Source organism: Anser anser (assembly GCF_964211835.1).
Source record: "Anser anser genome assembly, chromosome: 1".
NCBI classification, from domain to species: domain Eukaryota; kingdom Metazoa; phylum Chordata; class Aves; order Anseriformes; family Anatidae; genus Anser; species Anser anser.
In genome coordinates, this window is record NC_139720.1 from 182,105,538 (window position 1) to 182,124,044 (window position 18,507).

An 18,507-nucleotide genomic window follows, 5' to 3' on the forward strand; every position below is an offset into this window, starting at 1 on the left:
CAGAGCGCAAATAACTTACAGTACTTCTTACTGCAAAAAGATTCATTATATCCGAATTCACTTAAAAAATCTCCAGGGTTTTTTTTTGTTTGTTTGTTTTGTTTTTTGTTTTCCTTCCCAGAAACAAAGTCTGCCACTTGGACTATTAAAACTTTATTTTCTACACTGACTGTATCACGGTTTTCTATGTCACAATAAAGTACTAGATAAGCAACCTTCAATTTACTAACAATTACATTTATATGTTTAGCCAAAATTATTTTCAGGTTATCAGAAAAGGTAAACCACAGCATTTCTAATTTGACAGAGATTTTTGCTATGATTCTGTGTAAATTTTAGGCATTTTAATATAAGTTAAAATCATGCATCTCTCTCAGTGTATAACACGTTTCCCCCCTTCCAAGTGCTTAGTACAAACCCTTTCGTTTAGGAAGGCACTGTGACTGCATTTGGTTTTCATCATGCAGACTTCCAGCAGAACATAACCATAAACATAAGCAAAAGCGCTAACCATACAGAATCATTTGTGCATTTTGAAAAGATTTGTGGTTATAAGAACAAAATGTAGATATGTATTCTAATATAATTATTTATAACTAGTATCTTGTCTAATAAAGAGCTATAAATTCTTTGGAAAATGACTGTTTCTTTCTTTGGCATCACTACTGTATGGTAGAAAGAATCCTCAACAGTGGACCAGGACCCCCACATTGTCTTGCAATATTTTAATAACTGCTGAAACCTTGATACTTACAAAACTATGTAAATACCACACTTCATTAGAAGTTGCCAGAATTTCATTGGCAGTTTAACTTGGTCTTCAAAGAAAAAAGGAAAGACTCAGAAGAGGGGTGAGAAAACAATAGATTTTTCCTCAACTATGCAGTAAATGGATGAATATTATCAGCACCAAGGACAATAAAATCACCTTTCAACCACAACAAGAGCCTACAGTAGTAATGCAAAGCTCTTACCACTCCTCTAGTATTTTCAGAAGATGATTTGTTCACCAGCTGTCCCATTCAGCTGTTGGTATATGCATTCTAATTACATACTTGCTAATGAGATAGTCCACACTAATACAAATTACACACACACACAAACGAACAAACAAACAAAAAACTGTTGACTTTTAACTTCAAAGGAGTCATGCTCACTTCTTGGACCAATCAGTTTCAAAATCATCTTGGATTCAGCTACTGACCTAATGGCAAAAGGCTCAACCACAGAATAGCCAATGGCCAAGTTCCTCATCTGAGTATTTAAAAATAGAATGTTTCTAAAAGTTGTTTTTACTATTACTGCAGTCCAAATCAAGTTGCTCCTTTGCCCTCTTCCAAAAATAAATCTTAATGGCTACTGCACTCTACTTAGAGACGGAATCTTTAACTATTTTATTTTACATGCAGTCCAGTATTAGTGCAATTCTCTGAGCTGTAGGGAGACCATTAATTTAATTTCACTTACCTTCTCTATTTGTTTCCCAGTCTCCATTTTCCTCTTCACTTTCTGGTGTTCTCTCCTTTGTAATTTTGATATCCTCCTTTTCTCTATGTCTTCCTCGTGAAGACTCTTTCTATAAGGGAAAAATGCTGCATTAGAGTAAACAACTTTATTTTTAAAAGAAGCCTGAAGAAGCAGGTACATTTTACATGGTATTTTGGCTGTTCCTTTTTTATAGTACAAAAAGCAATTTCCCCTTCAGCCTGTTGAAAAAATACCTTCTTAAACAAGCAGAGACTCCACAGGCAAAATACTCTAATGCAATTTCATATAATCAGTATGCAAATAGCAGATGGGGAAAAGAAGGAAGAAGGAATTCATAAAGTAACGTTTAGAGGCAGGGCAAGAATTAAGCACGTATCAGAGAATCAGGTTTAAAATAAGAACCAAAAGAACAGATTGGGTTCTTAAAATCCGAAGTTTAACAGCGTGAATAAGTTTTCAGTTGTAAATAAGAATGTCATATGCAAGGCAGATGACCCTCAGAGAAGCTGAACCACTTAACTCTCCAGAGGATAAAGAAGGGGGCAGCAATGCAGGGGGGGACCCTTGGCTGGCAGAAGAAAGGGGGAAGAAAATCTAAAGCAACAGACTGGAATCGAGTTTTCTTAATAGCTTTAAAGCTGAACGTTCATTGCTTCGATCTTATTAGTCATGTTTAACCAGTGCAGTAGCACCCATTTCGCATGTGGCAAAACAGTGCATGTGGCGCACAGGACCGATGTTCCTATGGATACCTAAGGATGCCAGAGACTGTTTGTTCTTACAGAATGTAAAATAATTTATAAAGGCACCTGGTCCTGAGCTGCTCTTCTCCCCCTGCTACATTCCAGTAGTAGAGCTACATAGTTGCATCATTGCCTCTGCTGAATCCATATTCTTTCCATATTCTCTAATCTACCTGGACTTAGTGAAGTACAGGACAAAGTGGTTTTTTAACTGTTCACCAAAAAAAAAAAAGACGGCAAACCACCCATGAACATCCAAGCTTAGAAGTATCACAGATTAATTTATTATGTACGAAACCACAAAGAGCAAATAACAAAAGCCTGTCCCACTCCCCATTTGTTCTCACCTCCCAGAGTGCTTTCTTTTGGGGATTCTTCAGTGCTGGTTTGTTGGACCCTTTATGCCAAGAAAAGGAGATGCCTGAGAATTTCACTAGCTACTCCTTATTGTGACTTAGGCCATTACTCGATTTAAATCCTTAAGACCATGTCAGAAACACAGTAGGGAAATAATAAGAGTGACTCTACACAATATTGCAAGTGAATACAATGGAACTATTCCTTTTTATTCTTTAACAATGTTAAACACTAGTTTAATGACATAAGTGATCACAGAGTAAGTACTGCATTTATTTTACCTAGTAAACTGAAAAGTACTTCAGTGCTGCTTAGTTATCTTCAAGCCCCTTATCTTGATGTACTAAGTATATCATATCAAACCCTTACAAGATTTTGAAAAACTGACCATTTGCTAAATAACACAAAGAAGCTTCACATGAAGGAACTAACTTGAGTCAAGTGTAACTAAAAGCAGCTTCTAGAATAAGGACAAGTCAGATTTTCTTCACTTCATGACAGGATCTCTAAAGTGATGCACAAGATCCTAACTTATCAGGTCACATTGGTTTCTGACATCAGTTGCAGACAAGTCTACATCAACTAGACCATCAACACAACAGGCACCAAATGCATTCCAGTCTAACAGCAACAACTGTACTAAGCTCCAAAGGAAGTTACTTGAAGAGAAAATAGACTTTTATAAGACTCAAAGTTTGCAGCTTTATCAACAAGCTCCTCTTGCAAACAATTTTTTTCGTACAGCACCTTCCTTTTTCTAGGCTACTTTTCTTGAAAGCTGAATTTGTTCTAGTAAAATGTTTACTTCTGCTATATACTAGTTCCTATAAACAATAAACATTAAATACAAATACTAAATTTTATTAATTCAATCCTATGTGGTACTAGCAAACCACACGATGCATGTTAGGCCATACCCTATACATACTAACCTCAAAAAACTTCAAGGCCAAATCACAAAGTAACTTGTTAACAAAGAGCATTCTGAGTAAACTGCATGTTTCAAGAACAATGTAATACTCCATGTTAGAAGCTGTACACAACCTATACACATCTCACCTACACCTCCAAACTTACAACACCACACAAGCGTATTGAAACAGCCCGTATTTTCTCCTCTCAGTGGAGACATTTGGTAGTGGCAGCAATGGGACAACCATACTTCTAAAGAAGAATTGAGAACAAAATCATCTATGAAAGGAATTTTATTGAATTATTGAATATAGGGGAAGCGAATAGACAATTGTAATGCAAGCATGCTATTTTATAAGTTAACACAACTTGATCCAAGCCCGTCCATACACTAAGCAACTTGAGTTTACTTGTCAGGAGAAAAGATTCTGGTAAGACAGCATCTTGGGAAGAAAAAAAAAAAAAAAAAAAAAACTGTGCTTAGAAACTGAGTATATTTTCCTGGGGCACATAATTCAAGAATTTAAATTATGACGGTATAGAACACATTCAAATTTTCTCATGGAAAAGTCTTCAATATATTCCTTTTATTGTATTTGTTTCACTTGCAAGGCATTTCATTCCCTCATACTATGGGCTATATTAGTTAATGAGTAAATATTACATTCACATCCTTACAGACCTTCTTATACTTTACATTGTTTTTTTGCACCTCTACCTTAATAAGCCAAGAATAAAATAAGCCAAACTCCTACAGGGCAAAAGCATGTCTTTTATTTGTACTGGAAGATACTGTATCTGAAAAAGACTCCATTTACTGGAATAGAAACAAACTTTCATAATAGTATAATTATTTACTAAAAAAATTGTTAACTGTCCTAAGTGCAGACAGTAATTTAGTAGACTTTGTCTACGCTGTTTTCACATATGTGCTCGAAGTTAAACTATTAACGTGTTGAATAGATTATTACAGTTTAATGTTGAATTTCAGTAGAAATGCTACTTAAAGAAAAACATACGACATTATGACTGAATTCTATGAGATTTTATTAAACACCTACTTAAATTGAAGTTCCCCACCTTATAAGACAATGAGTCCTCTACAGCACAAGACTCAATGTCTCCTCGAATGAATTTCCCACTACAGCAAAAGCTTGGCCAAGCACTAAAGGACTTACCCATTCTGCAAAACATGCTTCTAGCTAGCAAGTGTTATTTTGCCAACATTGATGGAGAGAATATTTATAAGGCTTACAATCTACAGTTCTTACAAAGCAGAAGCTTCAGCTTCAGCCTTGTCAGCACATGTGCATGCAGCAGTGATATAAACTAAGTCAGAATTCACTTTAACTCCAGAACAAGCTATCATGCATCAATAGCTCACATCTTTTGGGTAAGCACAGTACTATTTTGCTCTACATGTAATACCTCTATAATGAAAATTACTACCACACTGCACAAACGTACAAGAAAATGTATTCCGTTTCCCTGAAATGAACAGGTATTGATTCCATTTCAGAGATGGAAGACAACGCTGACCTCTATTTCCAGTGCAGATATTCAAAAGCCAAAGTGACAAAAAGCAGATATAAAACAAGTGATAGACATTCCTTACAAAAACCTTTCCTAAAGGTAAATTAAGTTCTTTCCACTTTTTCCCCAAATCACACAAACCTCCCAGAAGTTGTTTTACATAATACTTCAAATACTCCAATGTATCTATCTCGGAATTCAGAGAAAAATTCAACATGAAAATTTCCAACTAAATACAGTAACAGCAAGAACCTTTCCTAGTTATTTGTAATGTATTTGATACACTAACATCAGAACTGAAATAAGTCCGAACACAAATCTAAGAAACACAAAAACAACTGAGTTTGCTGTAGTTATCCATGTAACACAGCATATTGTCTCTGAAAATAATAGTACAAGACATGAAGAAATAATAGAAGATATATTTTTATAAGCTGTCCATGTATGAAATTTCTTCCTAAATACATATAAGATAACCAGTAAAATCTCTATCTCCAAACACAGAAAATCTCTTCTCTTCCACTGCCTTAACTGTTTTTGGAACCTATTCATGTTTTTTTTAACTCTATCTTCCAGCAATCAGGTAGAATTGTCATATATAACGTAAATAGCATCTCCCCTTGTCATTTTCAAATTTGCTGTTGTTTCTACTGGGATAAAGTATGAATAAGACGCATCTAGTTTACATTCTCTCAACCATACATTATATGCATTCGCCACAACTCCTTTCTTCTCCTCTCCAGTCTCCTCCCCACCCCTTGCTCACTTCAAAAAGACCTCTGACTGTATTGTCTTGCATACAGGTGATCATAACCAAACAGCATTTCAAATAAAACCGGACCATTAACTCCTACAGCATAGCAGTGATAATTTTCTATTCCATTTTTATATTACTGAGTATTTTGTTTCTGTGACTGTGACTGTACTTTGAACAGATGATTTCATTGAGCTGTCCACAATAACTTTTTTCTACTGTATGGTTTCAGTTACTTTTAAAATATTAATTCATATATTTTTTGTATTAAATACTTCCTTTGCTGTGCATTACCTTGCACTTGCCAACACCACGTTTCATCTGCCATTGTACTGTTGAAAATCTTTTCCGCAGTCCCTATGGCATTCCTCTGACTTTATTAATCTCAATTAGTATTCTCATATCTTCTGCAAAGTTTAACATTTGGGATGTCCATCATTTTTCCATTCTTAAAAAGTAGCATCTCTTTAGATGAAGCACCATAGCATTCTCTGTAACCTCATTTTAAATTAATCTAAAATTTTCCCATTAGCTGGCTTCTAAAACTGACGATATTATGCTTGTTATTCACCTATCTATTCCTCAAAAGCTTTGTTTCAAAAGAAGCTATTTAAGATTTCACTTAAATCAGTTTTCTTTTAACCACTACTCTCTGTTCAAGTTTCAATGCTAGTAGATCAGCGAAGCACAAATTTTGACTGCAGGAACAGTGCTCTTTCTTCTTTATTTAAAAAGGAAAAAAAAACAAAAAAACACAATTATGAAACTTTTCACGAAACAAGCTACCTTTCATTATTTCAAAATGAAATTACGACTTCTTATCCATTTCCTCAGTTATCCCAGAAGCTTTAGTAAGATGAAAACGTCAATCATTAGATCTCCACCATAACAGTAACTAATGATGGAGCAAGATTTCTGTAAGCAGTTCAGTTACTTCAGTCTTCTGTTCTTTTGGATATGCTGGTTCTTTGCAATGCAACTCTTGACGACTGTCCCTCTTCATCTATTTGTTCCAGAATATTTTCTTTGGATATCCCATATTTTCCACAGTTGCCTCCGTGCAATTAATACAAAAACCTCAGTGGTTTCCTCAGCCTTCTGTTTTATGAGACTGAAGCAGAGCAATTTTTTCTCTGCAGTGTGCTTATCCTGTAAATAACTCTTTGGTACTTTAACAGATGCTCTAATTCTCCAGTTCCTTTTGACTCCTGTTTCCAGTTCACCTTTATTTGGGGTTTAGTTGTTTAAGAGTACTTTATTATTGCATGAATAGAACACTATAAAAAGCAGGGTTAACTATTCAAAACCAAGAATTACATCAAAATTAGAATTGTACCAGGAGAGAAGAAGTTACAATAAATTTTTAATAATGGTTGGAAAAAAAAACACTTTTCCCACCAACCATGTACTTAGTAACTAAACAGTTTATTCAAACTATTAGAAAATAAAAGAAACACATTTAAGTAAAAGAAAAGACTGAAATTTTACACAAATTAACAGCAACTGAAAACATGATTGGAAGGTAAGCCATTCTGTTAATTTAACGATAGCAGCTGCTGTTGATTTATTTACACCTGACAGAAAAATTCATTTTACACAGCAAGTAGAAACAGATCCAGAGAAAAAAAGAATGCTGTTAATACCTGCAGAAGCAAAACTGATTTTCCACAAAAATAAAAAAATGAAAAATTAACCATTATTCATAGGAAGTTAAGTCTTAAAAAACATGATGCAAGAACACACTGATGCTGATAACACAGGTGGCAGGATCACGCTACCAACTCTGTCCCTATTTGCAACATCAGTGCAGAAATAGATAACACAATTTTAAAGTAAATTTTGATATTTGAGGGGGGTTAGGGTTGCAGAAAGATGCTTATGAAGTGAGAATGATGATAAATTAATTTGTTGCAAAATCCAAAAATGAGCAGTCGGGATGGCTAATGAATATGTGAGGAGGAAGGTGAAATGGACCAGCACAACAATAACTGTGTTGTCTCATCAAAAGCAAATTTGAGATGAACAACTGAAGTCAGGATGCACATAAACAATGGATATGAATAAATGTCAAGGGGAAAAATAATGGATGATTCGAACAACGGTCAGTATACTTTCTTGGTAATATTAAAGAGTCTGCACTGTTATTAAATAGCTGTTCATCAGTATTTATGACATTTTAGTCTGCAGGACTTATAAAATCTCTGAGAACCAAAAGACCAAACAGTGCTATAAAATTTCAATTACAACTATTAAGACACTTCATCATGAAATATGCCACACACTATGTACAAAATGATCAATTTGTTAAACATTTCAAGTATTACAAATCACCACAATCAGGTTTCTAGGACACAGTGCCCAATCGCTACTGAGGGATTCTGGAGTTCTGCAAACTCCATTCTTACCCTAACAGGAGAGGACGATTCCTCTGTACTTCGTTTCTGTGGCTCAGCCTCAACGTCTTGACGTTTGTTCTTCATTCTTTCCCGAAGATCTCCAGTAGGCCTTTCTGGTGACCTGTATAATACAGAAACATGATATAACCAGTTCTATGGGATCACTTTTAAAGGAATACAGTCTTTTAACTATTTTTGTTATTAGTATAGACAGAGATCTAAACCTCCCACCAAAAGCAGTAAGGATGAAAAAAAAGTATTCAGTTCTAATGGGCTTAAGCATTCAAAGAAAAAACCAAACAAACAAAAACCAAAACTCTTTCAGAACATCAAGGAAGACTTGTCTCTAGGAAGGAAGATTACTTGTATGTATATATGGCACTATGTCATGGCTCAGTGACCACTCTAAATCAGCTTCAGCTGATCCTAGCCACAACAGATCCTCTTTTTCTGACCATCATGCAAATGTTTCACAATCATTCAGACCAAGTCTTCCCAGTTATCTTTAGCCTTCTCCATATGCTAAGCTGTACTGATTTATATACATATTTAAATAAAATTATTGCAGAGTCAAACTACTGTAGGCTAGCAGTTAGTCACATAAAAGCACAACTCCAAATACAGAAGAAGTCCATAAGTGGAGATCGTCTGCCCTAGTTGCCATCCTCCCATGACCTTGGTCAGACTGCTACACAAAGAATGGCTGTTGCAAGGCTGTGCATCAGAAATTCACTCTTGGAGGCCTCCTTCATTTTCCATCTTGCAGTAACATAACTATTTCATTATTTAATTTTAAAACACTGGAATAACTCTACTACTCTTACAACTGTGTATCTTCTGTAGAACGTATTACTGTGATGTGGGAAGGGGAATATCCTACACTACTACAAGGTATCTTTATAATGTCATCACCTCCTAGTATGGATTCAGAAGTTGATTTATCCCTTATAGGTTAAAAGAGAACAACTCTTGCATTTAAACAAGTTCCTAGGCAAAAGGGACACAGGAGCTGCTTCAAATGATGTTTTGGTTCAAGAAAACAAATTTTCTCTTCATATAAATCTGGCTTGAAACCAAATTTGGTACTTCTATGATGGCTGTTAACTTTTAATTACAGATTCTTTTGTGAAATGGTTGTATGGAAGTACTGGATTTGTACCCATCAGTTTACACTAAAGAAAGAGTTAAAAATGCTACTTTAGTTGATTAAAAGAGTTTATCTAATACTTGGATAATTAACTTTGCATTTCTTTCTTTTTTTTTCTTTTTTTTTTTTTTTTTAAACTGAATTAGAGTTTCCATTTAGAAAGAGTTGTTTCTTCCATCCTTCCTCTGTCACATAATATACAACAGGAAAACTTTGTTTCCCAGCTTGGGCATATTAAAATATTTAAATTAATATGATTTCATTTTCAACCTGTGCACGTTTGGAACACAGTAATTTGTTTCTACTTCCTCCTTTGCAACGTTGTTTGTATTTAATTCTTTAAACAATGTCACAATGTTGTGTGCCTTAGTATATAAAAAGAAAAAGACCAGTGACTGCTCTCATTTTTAAATGCGTTTAATTCTTTGTGAAACTGCAAATACACGTCAATCTAGATCAGAGGAATGATACAAAACAGTAGCGTGCTGCTTCTTTCAGCACTAACAAGGATCAAAAAAATATCCAGCATACTAATATAAACAAGTTACCTTCCTTGCACACATGACTATATCATCTTTAAAGTATCTGGCTTTTGTAAAGATTATAATTCAAGGTATCTTTTTTTTCCTCCCGTCTTAGAAGCAGAATTCCTTTGTATGCCCAAAATTCTCTGAAGCATTCCAAACCATCAGCTACCTCCACATGTAAACCAGCTTTCAATACTGAAGTGGCAATTCAAAGCCTAAATTTTTAATAGTATTTCAGGTATGGCACAAAGGATCCAGGTTTGTGAAACTGAAACTCAATTTAAAAGGCAAAGAGATTACAGATAGTGTACTTGTATTTATTATTCCTCAAGAGAAGTGATTCTCAGGAAAACCTGGTAGCTGAAGGAGAAAGCAAGAGAACTTACAATGTAGCCCACACATTTTCTAGACAAACGTATAATACTGTGGTATTTATTGAAGTTATATGCTTGAGTGGAAAAAATAATGCAAATCATTTCACTTTTAATTAATACCCTTTTCCAGTGTGGAAGGGAGGGAACAAAAAACTTAGTTTATTAAAACAGTATTTAAATCTGCTCTAAGATTATGAAAGTCATCAAGAAATCACAGGAATGAAAAAAGCTACAGCTTCAGGGTTGTGTTGTGCTCTTGGGTTTGTTTGTTTTGTTTTGTTGTTTGTTTGTTTTGTCTTACAGCTTTGGGAGAACACTGGAGCAAAGTCAAGGTATCCATCCAGTTGTTCCACACACTGCCCTCCTTCCCCCCAAGTATTATAGCATAAAAGCAAAAAAATATCAAATATTTGCCAAGTTTTCAATCTCATGTTATTGACGAAATAATTACTCAGGAAGCTGTGACTGTTTTCAGATACTTTGGCTTATGCACAGAAAAACAAGCTGATCTACTAACTAGTTTTCCCTTCAGGTGCACCACAATTTTTGTTTTTATAAATGGCCTACTGATGCACTTGCTTTTTTCTTCCCTTCCAAAAGGGGCTTTTGTTTATTCCAGGTAATGCATGCTGCTGAATTTCACCAAAAAAATACATAATTTTAATTCCACAGTTTAAGATTGTAAATTCACATTGTATCTGGTAGAACCTTCTGCACAAAAGGCTGCACAGTATTATCACTGTACAATGAAAGAAGAAAACTAAATGAAAAAATACTTTAATGAATTAACATTTTGGGTGGGACCCATATTTTAAGCAAGGCCAAAAATGCTGAATTTGACCATTTCAAATTTTAAGCAGTGCAGTTAAGTGATTTTAAACAGCGCTACTTCCTGCCACAGTTCAGTTCTCCAGATGAAGCGGCTTGGTAAGGAAATGCACATTTAAACAGCACCTCCATTTGCTTCTGTACCTATCTTCCAACACGGGGAGCAACCCACTGGCAACAGCACACATTACAACACAACCCTCAGAGAACGTGTGTATGCGCATGTACAAGTGTGCGTGGGTGTATATAGGCAGACTGGCGTTTAACGTACATATAACTGAATGCTGATGAGACACTGTCCTGGTTTCAGTTTCCTGTGCAACAGTATTTGTACTTTTTAAGATTCATATATTCTTACCTACTGTTGTTGCTTGTTTATTTTTTAAACCCCGTGTAAGGATCCAGAATTAAGAGGTTCAGGCAACAGACAGGTACTGTGCTATGATGGCACAGATCACAGAATCATAGAATATCCCGAGTTGGAAGGGACCCATAAGGATCACTGAGTCCAACTCCTGGCACCGCACAGGTCTACCCAAAATTTTAGACCATGTGACTAAGTGCACAGTCCAAACGCTTCTTAAATTCAGACAGGCTTGGTGCAGTGACTACTTCACTGGGGAGCCTGTTCCAGTGTATGACCACCCGCTTGGTGAAGAACCTCTTCCTGATGTCTAGCTTCTGTCTATCCTGACAATAATACAAGACGGACAGGATAGCTGCAAAGCAGCTAACAAACAATCGATGGGCAAAGCATGAGAGTAAAATTGCTTGTGGGACAGCATGTTTACACACAGCTCTTCCCTTATTAGCTTCTCCTTACTTCAGATGCCTGGAATACAGGCAGGTCTATTACTGGATTCTTAATATGCTTATCAGGAAAGCCTTACAGGCAAAAACATGCTAGTTGTTTTAAAAAGAAGGATGAAAACTCATGATGTGAGAAGCTGCATTAACGCTGAAACACAGTTATATGCACACTACCTTTAAAAGGCTTTCTTCACATTTTAGAGTCAAGTTTTCCTGTTGTCTGGTGATGTTTTAAACCAAGGGAAGAATTATGGTCAGAAAAAACATTAACAATGAGACTTTGTTCAGACAGGTTTGAAATAGGAGGTGCAAGGAAGGGAGTAAGATGTGCCATGTCCTACCAAACTGCCTGCAAAGCAGACAAAAGACTGCCAGCAGTAAAAGCTGAACACGTGTAGCCACACCACCAGCATGTCCCAGACATGTGAACAGGAATACTGCTTAAACTGAACTGGTGTGGAATCAGCATTAGCTTGACTTGCACTAAGCCAATAAAATTGCATTTAGAATACCTGGATACAATTGTAAAAAAAGGTTAAATACCATAAGAACTTCTATTACGCAAGTAAAACAGCTTTTTCTGTGCCTAGCCAAGAGCTCTCAGTAGAATCCTCTGAAGACAAGTGTGCTTTTTTCATTTGTCTGTTTTAGTAGGAGGGCTTGCCCCCCTCCTTGTTTTTTATTTTATTTTTTCCTTTACGAACATCTTTATTAAAATGTTGAACATATCAGGCAAATGAGCAGCAAGATCCATTCTTTGACTTTTTTAGTACAGTCCTAACAGGAAGAAAAAGTTAGTAGCAAGTAAATCAGCGTTGTTCTTAAGTGTTAGTGGTGACAGTACAGCAGAAACAAAGCTTTAGTCATTAAAAGAAATGTGACTTCTCTTCAAATGACCAAGCAGGACCACAAACTGTGCGTTCCAAACACTGAAAGCAAGGAGAAAGCAGCATGCTACGTTTAAGTTTTTTGATTTAGTCTCTACCAATAAATCACTCCTTTTTTCCCCCCCCCATATGGAACACTCAGCACAGAGCAGAGTAAGATCTTTCACACACCGAAATAAACATCGATCTTAGTGATTTATTTTGTATCCCAGAGGCTACCATGTTAGAAGATCAAACAAGCAAAGTCAAGTCCATCCTGAGAGTGTGGCACAAGAGCAGGAAAGAGAACATCAAGCCAACCTTCCTGTTTGACCTTCACCAAGTTGCTTTATTTACATTTTGATGCTTCAGTGCGCCCATCCGTAATCTATAGGTAACACTGACATCACTGTAGCATCAGGAAACAGCACAGTTTTTGCACGGTTCCCCTTTCTATGAAGGCTTCATACTCTACCAATGACTTTTTTTTTTTGTCCTTTATAATACAAATAGTACAAATTTACTGCTACGTTTAGTTTCAGTTGACAAGCACGGTGTTACACCATACATAGGACAGTGGGAAAAAACGCATTTTAAAATGAGAGTAACGTGGGAGTAACAGTAAAATTTCTGTTTTCTGAAACAAATAAGAAATTTTAGAATCTCTTCTTTTGATATAGGATATTTGGCCTTTAGCTAACAAAGTTACAACACTACGTTTTGAAGAGAAGTGTTTTCTCACAGCTAGAGAGGTTACACACCCTACTCATCAAACAGTACAGTGAAGGCAGAAGGGCTACACGTATGCGATTACTGCTGTAAGTAGTTACAAAACAATATTTTAGTAAAGGACAGAAAGGTGTATCAGAAGCTGCAGTGACACTACACATATAAAAATAACTTAAGGTACTCGATTTCCCTATTTCAAGCAATGTAAGAAATTAATCTGCATCCAGTGGACTCTTTTTTAAAGTTACATTAAAGTTACTCCCCAAAATCCTGGGAAAACCCACTGAAGGTTGCCAAATCAACTGTTTTGAGCAGCTTCGCAATACGAGTGGTTATTGATAAAACACACCATTAGGCACACCACAGCATTTCATTATTAACAAAAAAACACAAAAGAACAGAAGACATAGTTGCAAAAGCTATTTTCCTACAGCATGTGAAGAATTCAAAGTGAGTTCTTGATTTACCTTCTATAACTGCTGCTATAGCCTTTACCTCGTGGTGAAGGGCCATGTACGAATCTACATGTGTTCCCATAGAGGCAGTTGCCAGTCTTCAGCCAGTTACGGCACTGTGTCTAAGAGACAGACATCACTGGGTGAATTTCACACTCATTTCTGGAAATACCATTGGTGTGAGTGTGGCAGAACAAACAAATGACTCCACATTAATTCCCATTTATCTCTAATTTCTGTCCACCAGTAATATAACTCAAAAAAAAGATCAACAATGAGAATCAGGTCTGGCAGAGAAAAAATTAGGTTGGTGGAAACAGTATTAAAATGTACAGTGCTACTGCTCTTGTCCAGAAGCTGGGACAACACACGTTATTTGAAAACTCTAATATTAGTATTTTGAACATCCATGAGTTAAGGAGTTCTCTTCACCTTTACTAACACCTGTGACATCTGAATATTTGGCACTTGTGAGCTACTCTTTCCCACCATGTAAATCCTGGAAAAGAAGATGCTGGGGTGGGGAGGAAAAGAAGAATGCTTTCACAACTCACCTCTGCAGTACTTCCAGTGCTGGGTCCAAGCCTTTCAAACACACTGGGTCTTCGGGATGTGCTATCGGATATGGTCTTGGTATTTTCCACTGTGACCTTCCTTCTAATTTTTGACATTTTGTACTACTTCAACCAAAAAAAAAAAGCAAAACTGTAAAATCCTTCAGTCTGGGGCTATTGACACTGAACTCACATGAATAAAATAGTATGATACACGTTGCAAGAGTTGCTGCAGAGGTGATGAAGAAAGAAACAGAAGTCATAAATGAGTGAAATGTATTTAATTACAAGGAATGTCTCTGATTCAAATTAGTCAGCAGAACACCAGTAATGATCATTTTTCACTTTATTTTATGACCTGCTTGGGATTCTTCAGCTTCCCTTTGGGAAAGATCATATAATGTTATTCATTTAGGTAGCAAACAATACACAGTACAGATGCTTTCCTTGATCATGTATTTTTCTGCATCAATTCAAGTGACTTCAAGTGGAAAGAACTTTTAACATTACTTCACCGACCTCTCAGAAGGATTCCAACTACTAAAAATGGCTCCCGTTTTCAGAAATGTGTCTGAAAATGAGAGTTCCTTTTTTTTTTTCTTAGTTATGCATGACAGCCTATTGAAAAACACCTTGACATCATCCACACTCTTTATTTCTTCCTGGTTTATATGGTTCTTGGAACTACCCGAGTATATTAAAAAAACAGCAATACAACTCTTAGGCTTCCCAAGAAGTAACTAAGTTTAATTAAAAAAAAAAAAAGCAGATTTTGAAGCAAATACAGCACACATCTGACAAATAAGAAGTTACAATTTATCTTACCTGAGAAAAAAAAAAAAGGAGTTATTGAAAACAGGAAGAAAACAATATAAAAATAAAACATGATAGTAGGCAATAGAGACGCGTTACTGAAAAAGGACACGATGGGCTCCAGGATCTGTTGTGCATTCTTTAGGTGCTACCAACTTGCACATAAATAAATCAAATTTGGGAAAGTCTGCCAGATGCAGGACAATTTACATGCAGCTCAAAAAGCCACCTCTGTGTTATACAGCCAAATGCTACCACTCTGGAGCTCATTAGTCAACGCAACACGATTAGCTAAACACCAACCTGCTGCCCTTCTGCTCTCTTCTGCCCCATCCACGTGTTACTGCGTTCAGTACACACACACTTGAGCTAATTTCATACACCCAAACAAGAGCCACAAATGACAAAAAGCTTGTCCATACAATCAGAATACGTATTTAAACTAGCCCCCACCACACTGGGTTAGTACCAAATGCCACTCATCTGACCAGCAGTACGCTCCCATAGCATTGAGACTGCAAGCTTCCATTCTACAGCAAAAAAATTAATAAGGTATGAACGTGTACAACTGCATACAAAATGTAACACTGCTGTAACCTACATTTTACGCTTCTAAGTTTGATAATACCTGTTCATTTTCCTTGTAGCTTGGTGAAATTTCTGAATCCTACTGTTATTTCAATGGTGAGACCTCCCTAAAAGCTGACACCTGCAAACTTTCTACTAACAAAACTCTGTGCTCAAGCTCTTGCTAAGTACTTTAGCTCATTTATAAACAACAGAGGAAAGCTTATGCTATGTATTTGTGAGAGTTCTCAGCTCTAGTGACTAACTCTAAGCCTTGGATTATCTGAAGAATTGTATCTCCCAGGTAAGGTTCAGATAACCTAGACCTTAACCAAGATGCTCAGAGGGCAAAAGTTAACCACGTGGTGTATACCAGACATTAAAAACAATGGTTAACATTCATTAGTGCTCTTGAGGATGGAAGCAGACAGTGAAACAGTAGAATTTGCCAGTAGAAGGAAATTATTTGGGTTAGTAAAAACTGTGGAGATTTCCAGAGAGATCTAATTGAGTTAGAAAATCGAGTAATACAACAGCAGATGAAATGCAAATAAATATAATGTAATGCATACAAGAAGAAATGATTTTATCTAAATACTTGATGAGTTCAAATTAGTCCAGTCTTCTGAGAAAAACAATTAGGAGTCATTGTGGACAGCTCAATGTGCAGCAGTAGTTATAAAGTCTGACAGGATAAACCATTAAAGTTAGAAAGCAAAACAATACCACAACTAATCTAGCTGAGCACCCTTCCGTTTCAGGACTGTTCCCCGCTGTATTTTAGCAAAAAACCCGCTGAATTTGTAAAGTTCCATGCAGCTACACCCTTCAGAGGATACAAAAGTATACTGACATATGCAGAAGCATTTTTATTAAGACAATCACATACCAAATACTGAATTTGGTTTAAACGGTTACAGTAAAAAGAGCCATATCTGAAACAAAAAAAGGTTAGAAGAACGGCACTGGCAATGGCAAAGGGGGAGGGAGGGTTCAACACATGAAAGACAGATAAAATGAGTGCACCTAATACGTAAGTACAGCACAGGGACATGACAGCAGTATACAGATGTGAAAAATTTACAAACATTTGGCCTCCTAATTTGAACGTCCTTTCATTTCCAAAAAAAAAAAAAAGAGGCAAAAGATATATATATATATTTAATGTTACCCTTTACCCAGTAACTAGTACCTTCTTAGAATTCACCTCAATAGGAAATTATGATGATGACTAGCCTTAAAAGGGTAATTATAAACACGGAGAGGATATTAAGAGGGCAATATAATAACTGAACAGATTATTTCATCCCAACTACCAACTTCTCTGTATTTGGGCTGATAATTACTTACAAGGAAATAAAGAGAACACCATCCAACCCTGAATCTTCTAAAGTTTGGGAGAAGAAAAAAAAAGGGGGGGAAAAAAGCTGCTTTTAAGTAAAATAAAAACTTGAAATGTGAAAATAAAAACCAGGTAACATTCTGGCAGTCCTTACATTTTGTCCCATACCCACTAGTTTACTATTTAAAACAGATACTTTGTTAACAGAAGATATATTTCATGATAAACTATTTCAAGCAAACGAAAACAACATGCTGGGACTGGACAGCTTATTACTTTCTGTACGCACAGGTTATCACGCAAGGGCCTCACTCCTGCCACCAGAACCGCACGATGAGATTTCACTTGTAAGAGAATATACCTGTTCTACAGGCTGCAGGATTAGAGCCCAGGCATGTTATCCAGAGACACATCGAGGAATATTCACACACCGCACACACACCACATTTGAGAGGCTGTATCTGAATATGCAGTCACTCCCATTTGCATCCTCCAAAAGACCAAGCAAGTCAGATAAACAAGGAGACTATTAAAACAATGCTGCGTTTGAAATTTTAAATGAAAACTTTCGGTTTTATATTACTGGCAAGTATAGAAATGCTCCCCCTTGCTTATAGGGCACATTGTGAGGGGAAAGGACCAGAAAATTTAAGTGAAATATTTCCCTTCCAAAATTTTCAGATGGCAAATTAACGGATAAACAATTGTAATTCAACATCCAATTAAACAAAATCCCGTAACTTGCTCAGTTCTTCCACATTTTCATCTTACACTGCTTTACCCTTCTTGATCACGATCCTGCTATTCCTCCCACACTCATGGCTCCTTTCCATCAAAATCCTGTTCCCGAACTACCATCGCCTTACCAAACGCTCACGTGGATCAGACAACACTGAGCATCAGTACGGACTGGGCCTCAAGCATTCAGGCTTCCCGTTCAATATTTCAAATACTTACAACAATGATTTTTTTTTTCCTCAAGTAAAGCTTACGTATTTCTCTATTTCAGGTACACAGCATTGCACTGCTAAATCTGCTTAGGGTTTTTGAAGTATCTGCAACTTCTGCAACAGCTTCCTCCTACTAACAAATATAATAGGTCCCATAACAGAAAGGGTAAGACACTAGAGAAATCAACTTTGTACTCATAAATTAAATTCTAGAGCTACGGTTTTAACTGCAACAGTATTATTACTTTTCCATACATGAATAACATCTGCAGGAATCTTTCATCATAAATCAGAATTGCTTTAACACTATGATAATTTGTTTTATTATAGATAAACCTACGTTATTCTTTAATGCAGTAACT

General features: G+C 36.2%; 1 protein-coding gene across 7 annotated transcripts in view; it reads right to left on the reverse strand.

Annotated features, from left to right (window-relative positions):
- The window catches only part of ZC3H13 (zinc finger CCCH-type containing 13), a 48,910-nt gene that overhangs the window by 28,131 nt on the left and 2,272 nt on the right, over nt 1–18,507 (reverse strand). For 2 of the 7 annotated variants that reach the window (XM_083815930.1, XM_083815928.1), the window contains exons 2-4: nt 14,474–14,599; nt 8,193–8,304; nt 1,468–1,576 (exon numbers count right to left, since the gene is read on the reverse strand). In XM_083815930.1, the coding sequence (XP_083672056.1) occupies nt 1,468–1,576; nt 8,193–8,304; nt 14,474–14,599 (347 nt within the window). Of the gene's footprint in view, nt 1–1,467; nt 1,577–8,192; nt 8,305–13,931; nt 14,042–14,473; nt 14,600–18,507 lie in introns of all 7 variants that reach the window. The other 5 variants (XM_083815932.1, XM_083815933.1, XM_083815929.1 and 2 more) reach the window with 5 other exon arrangements.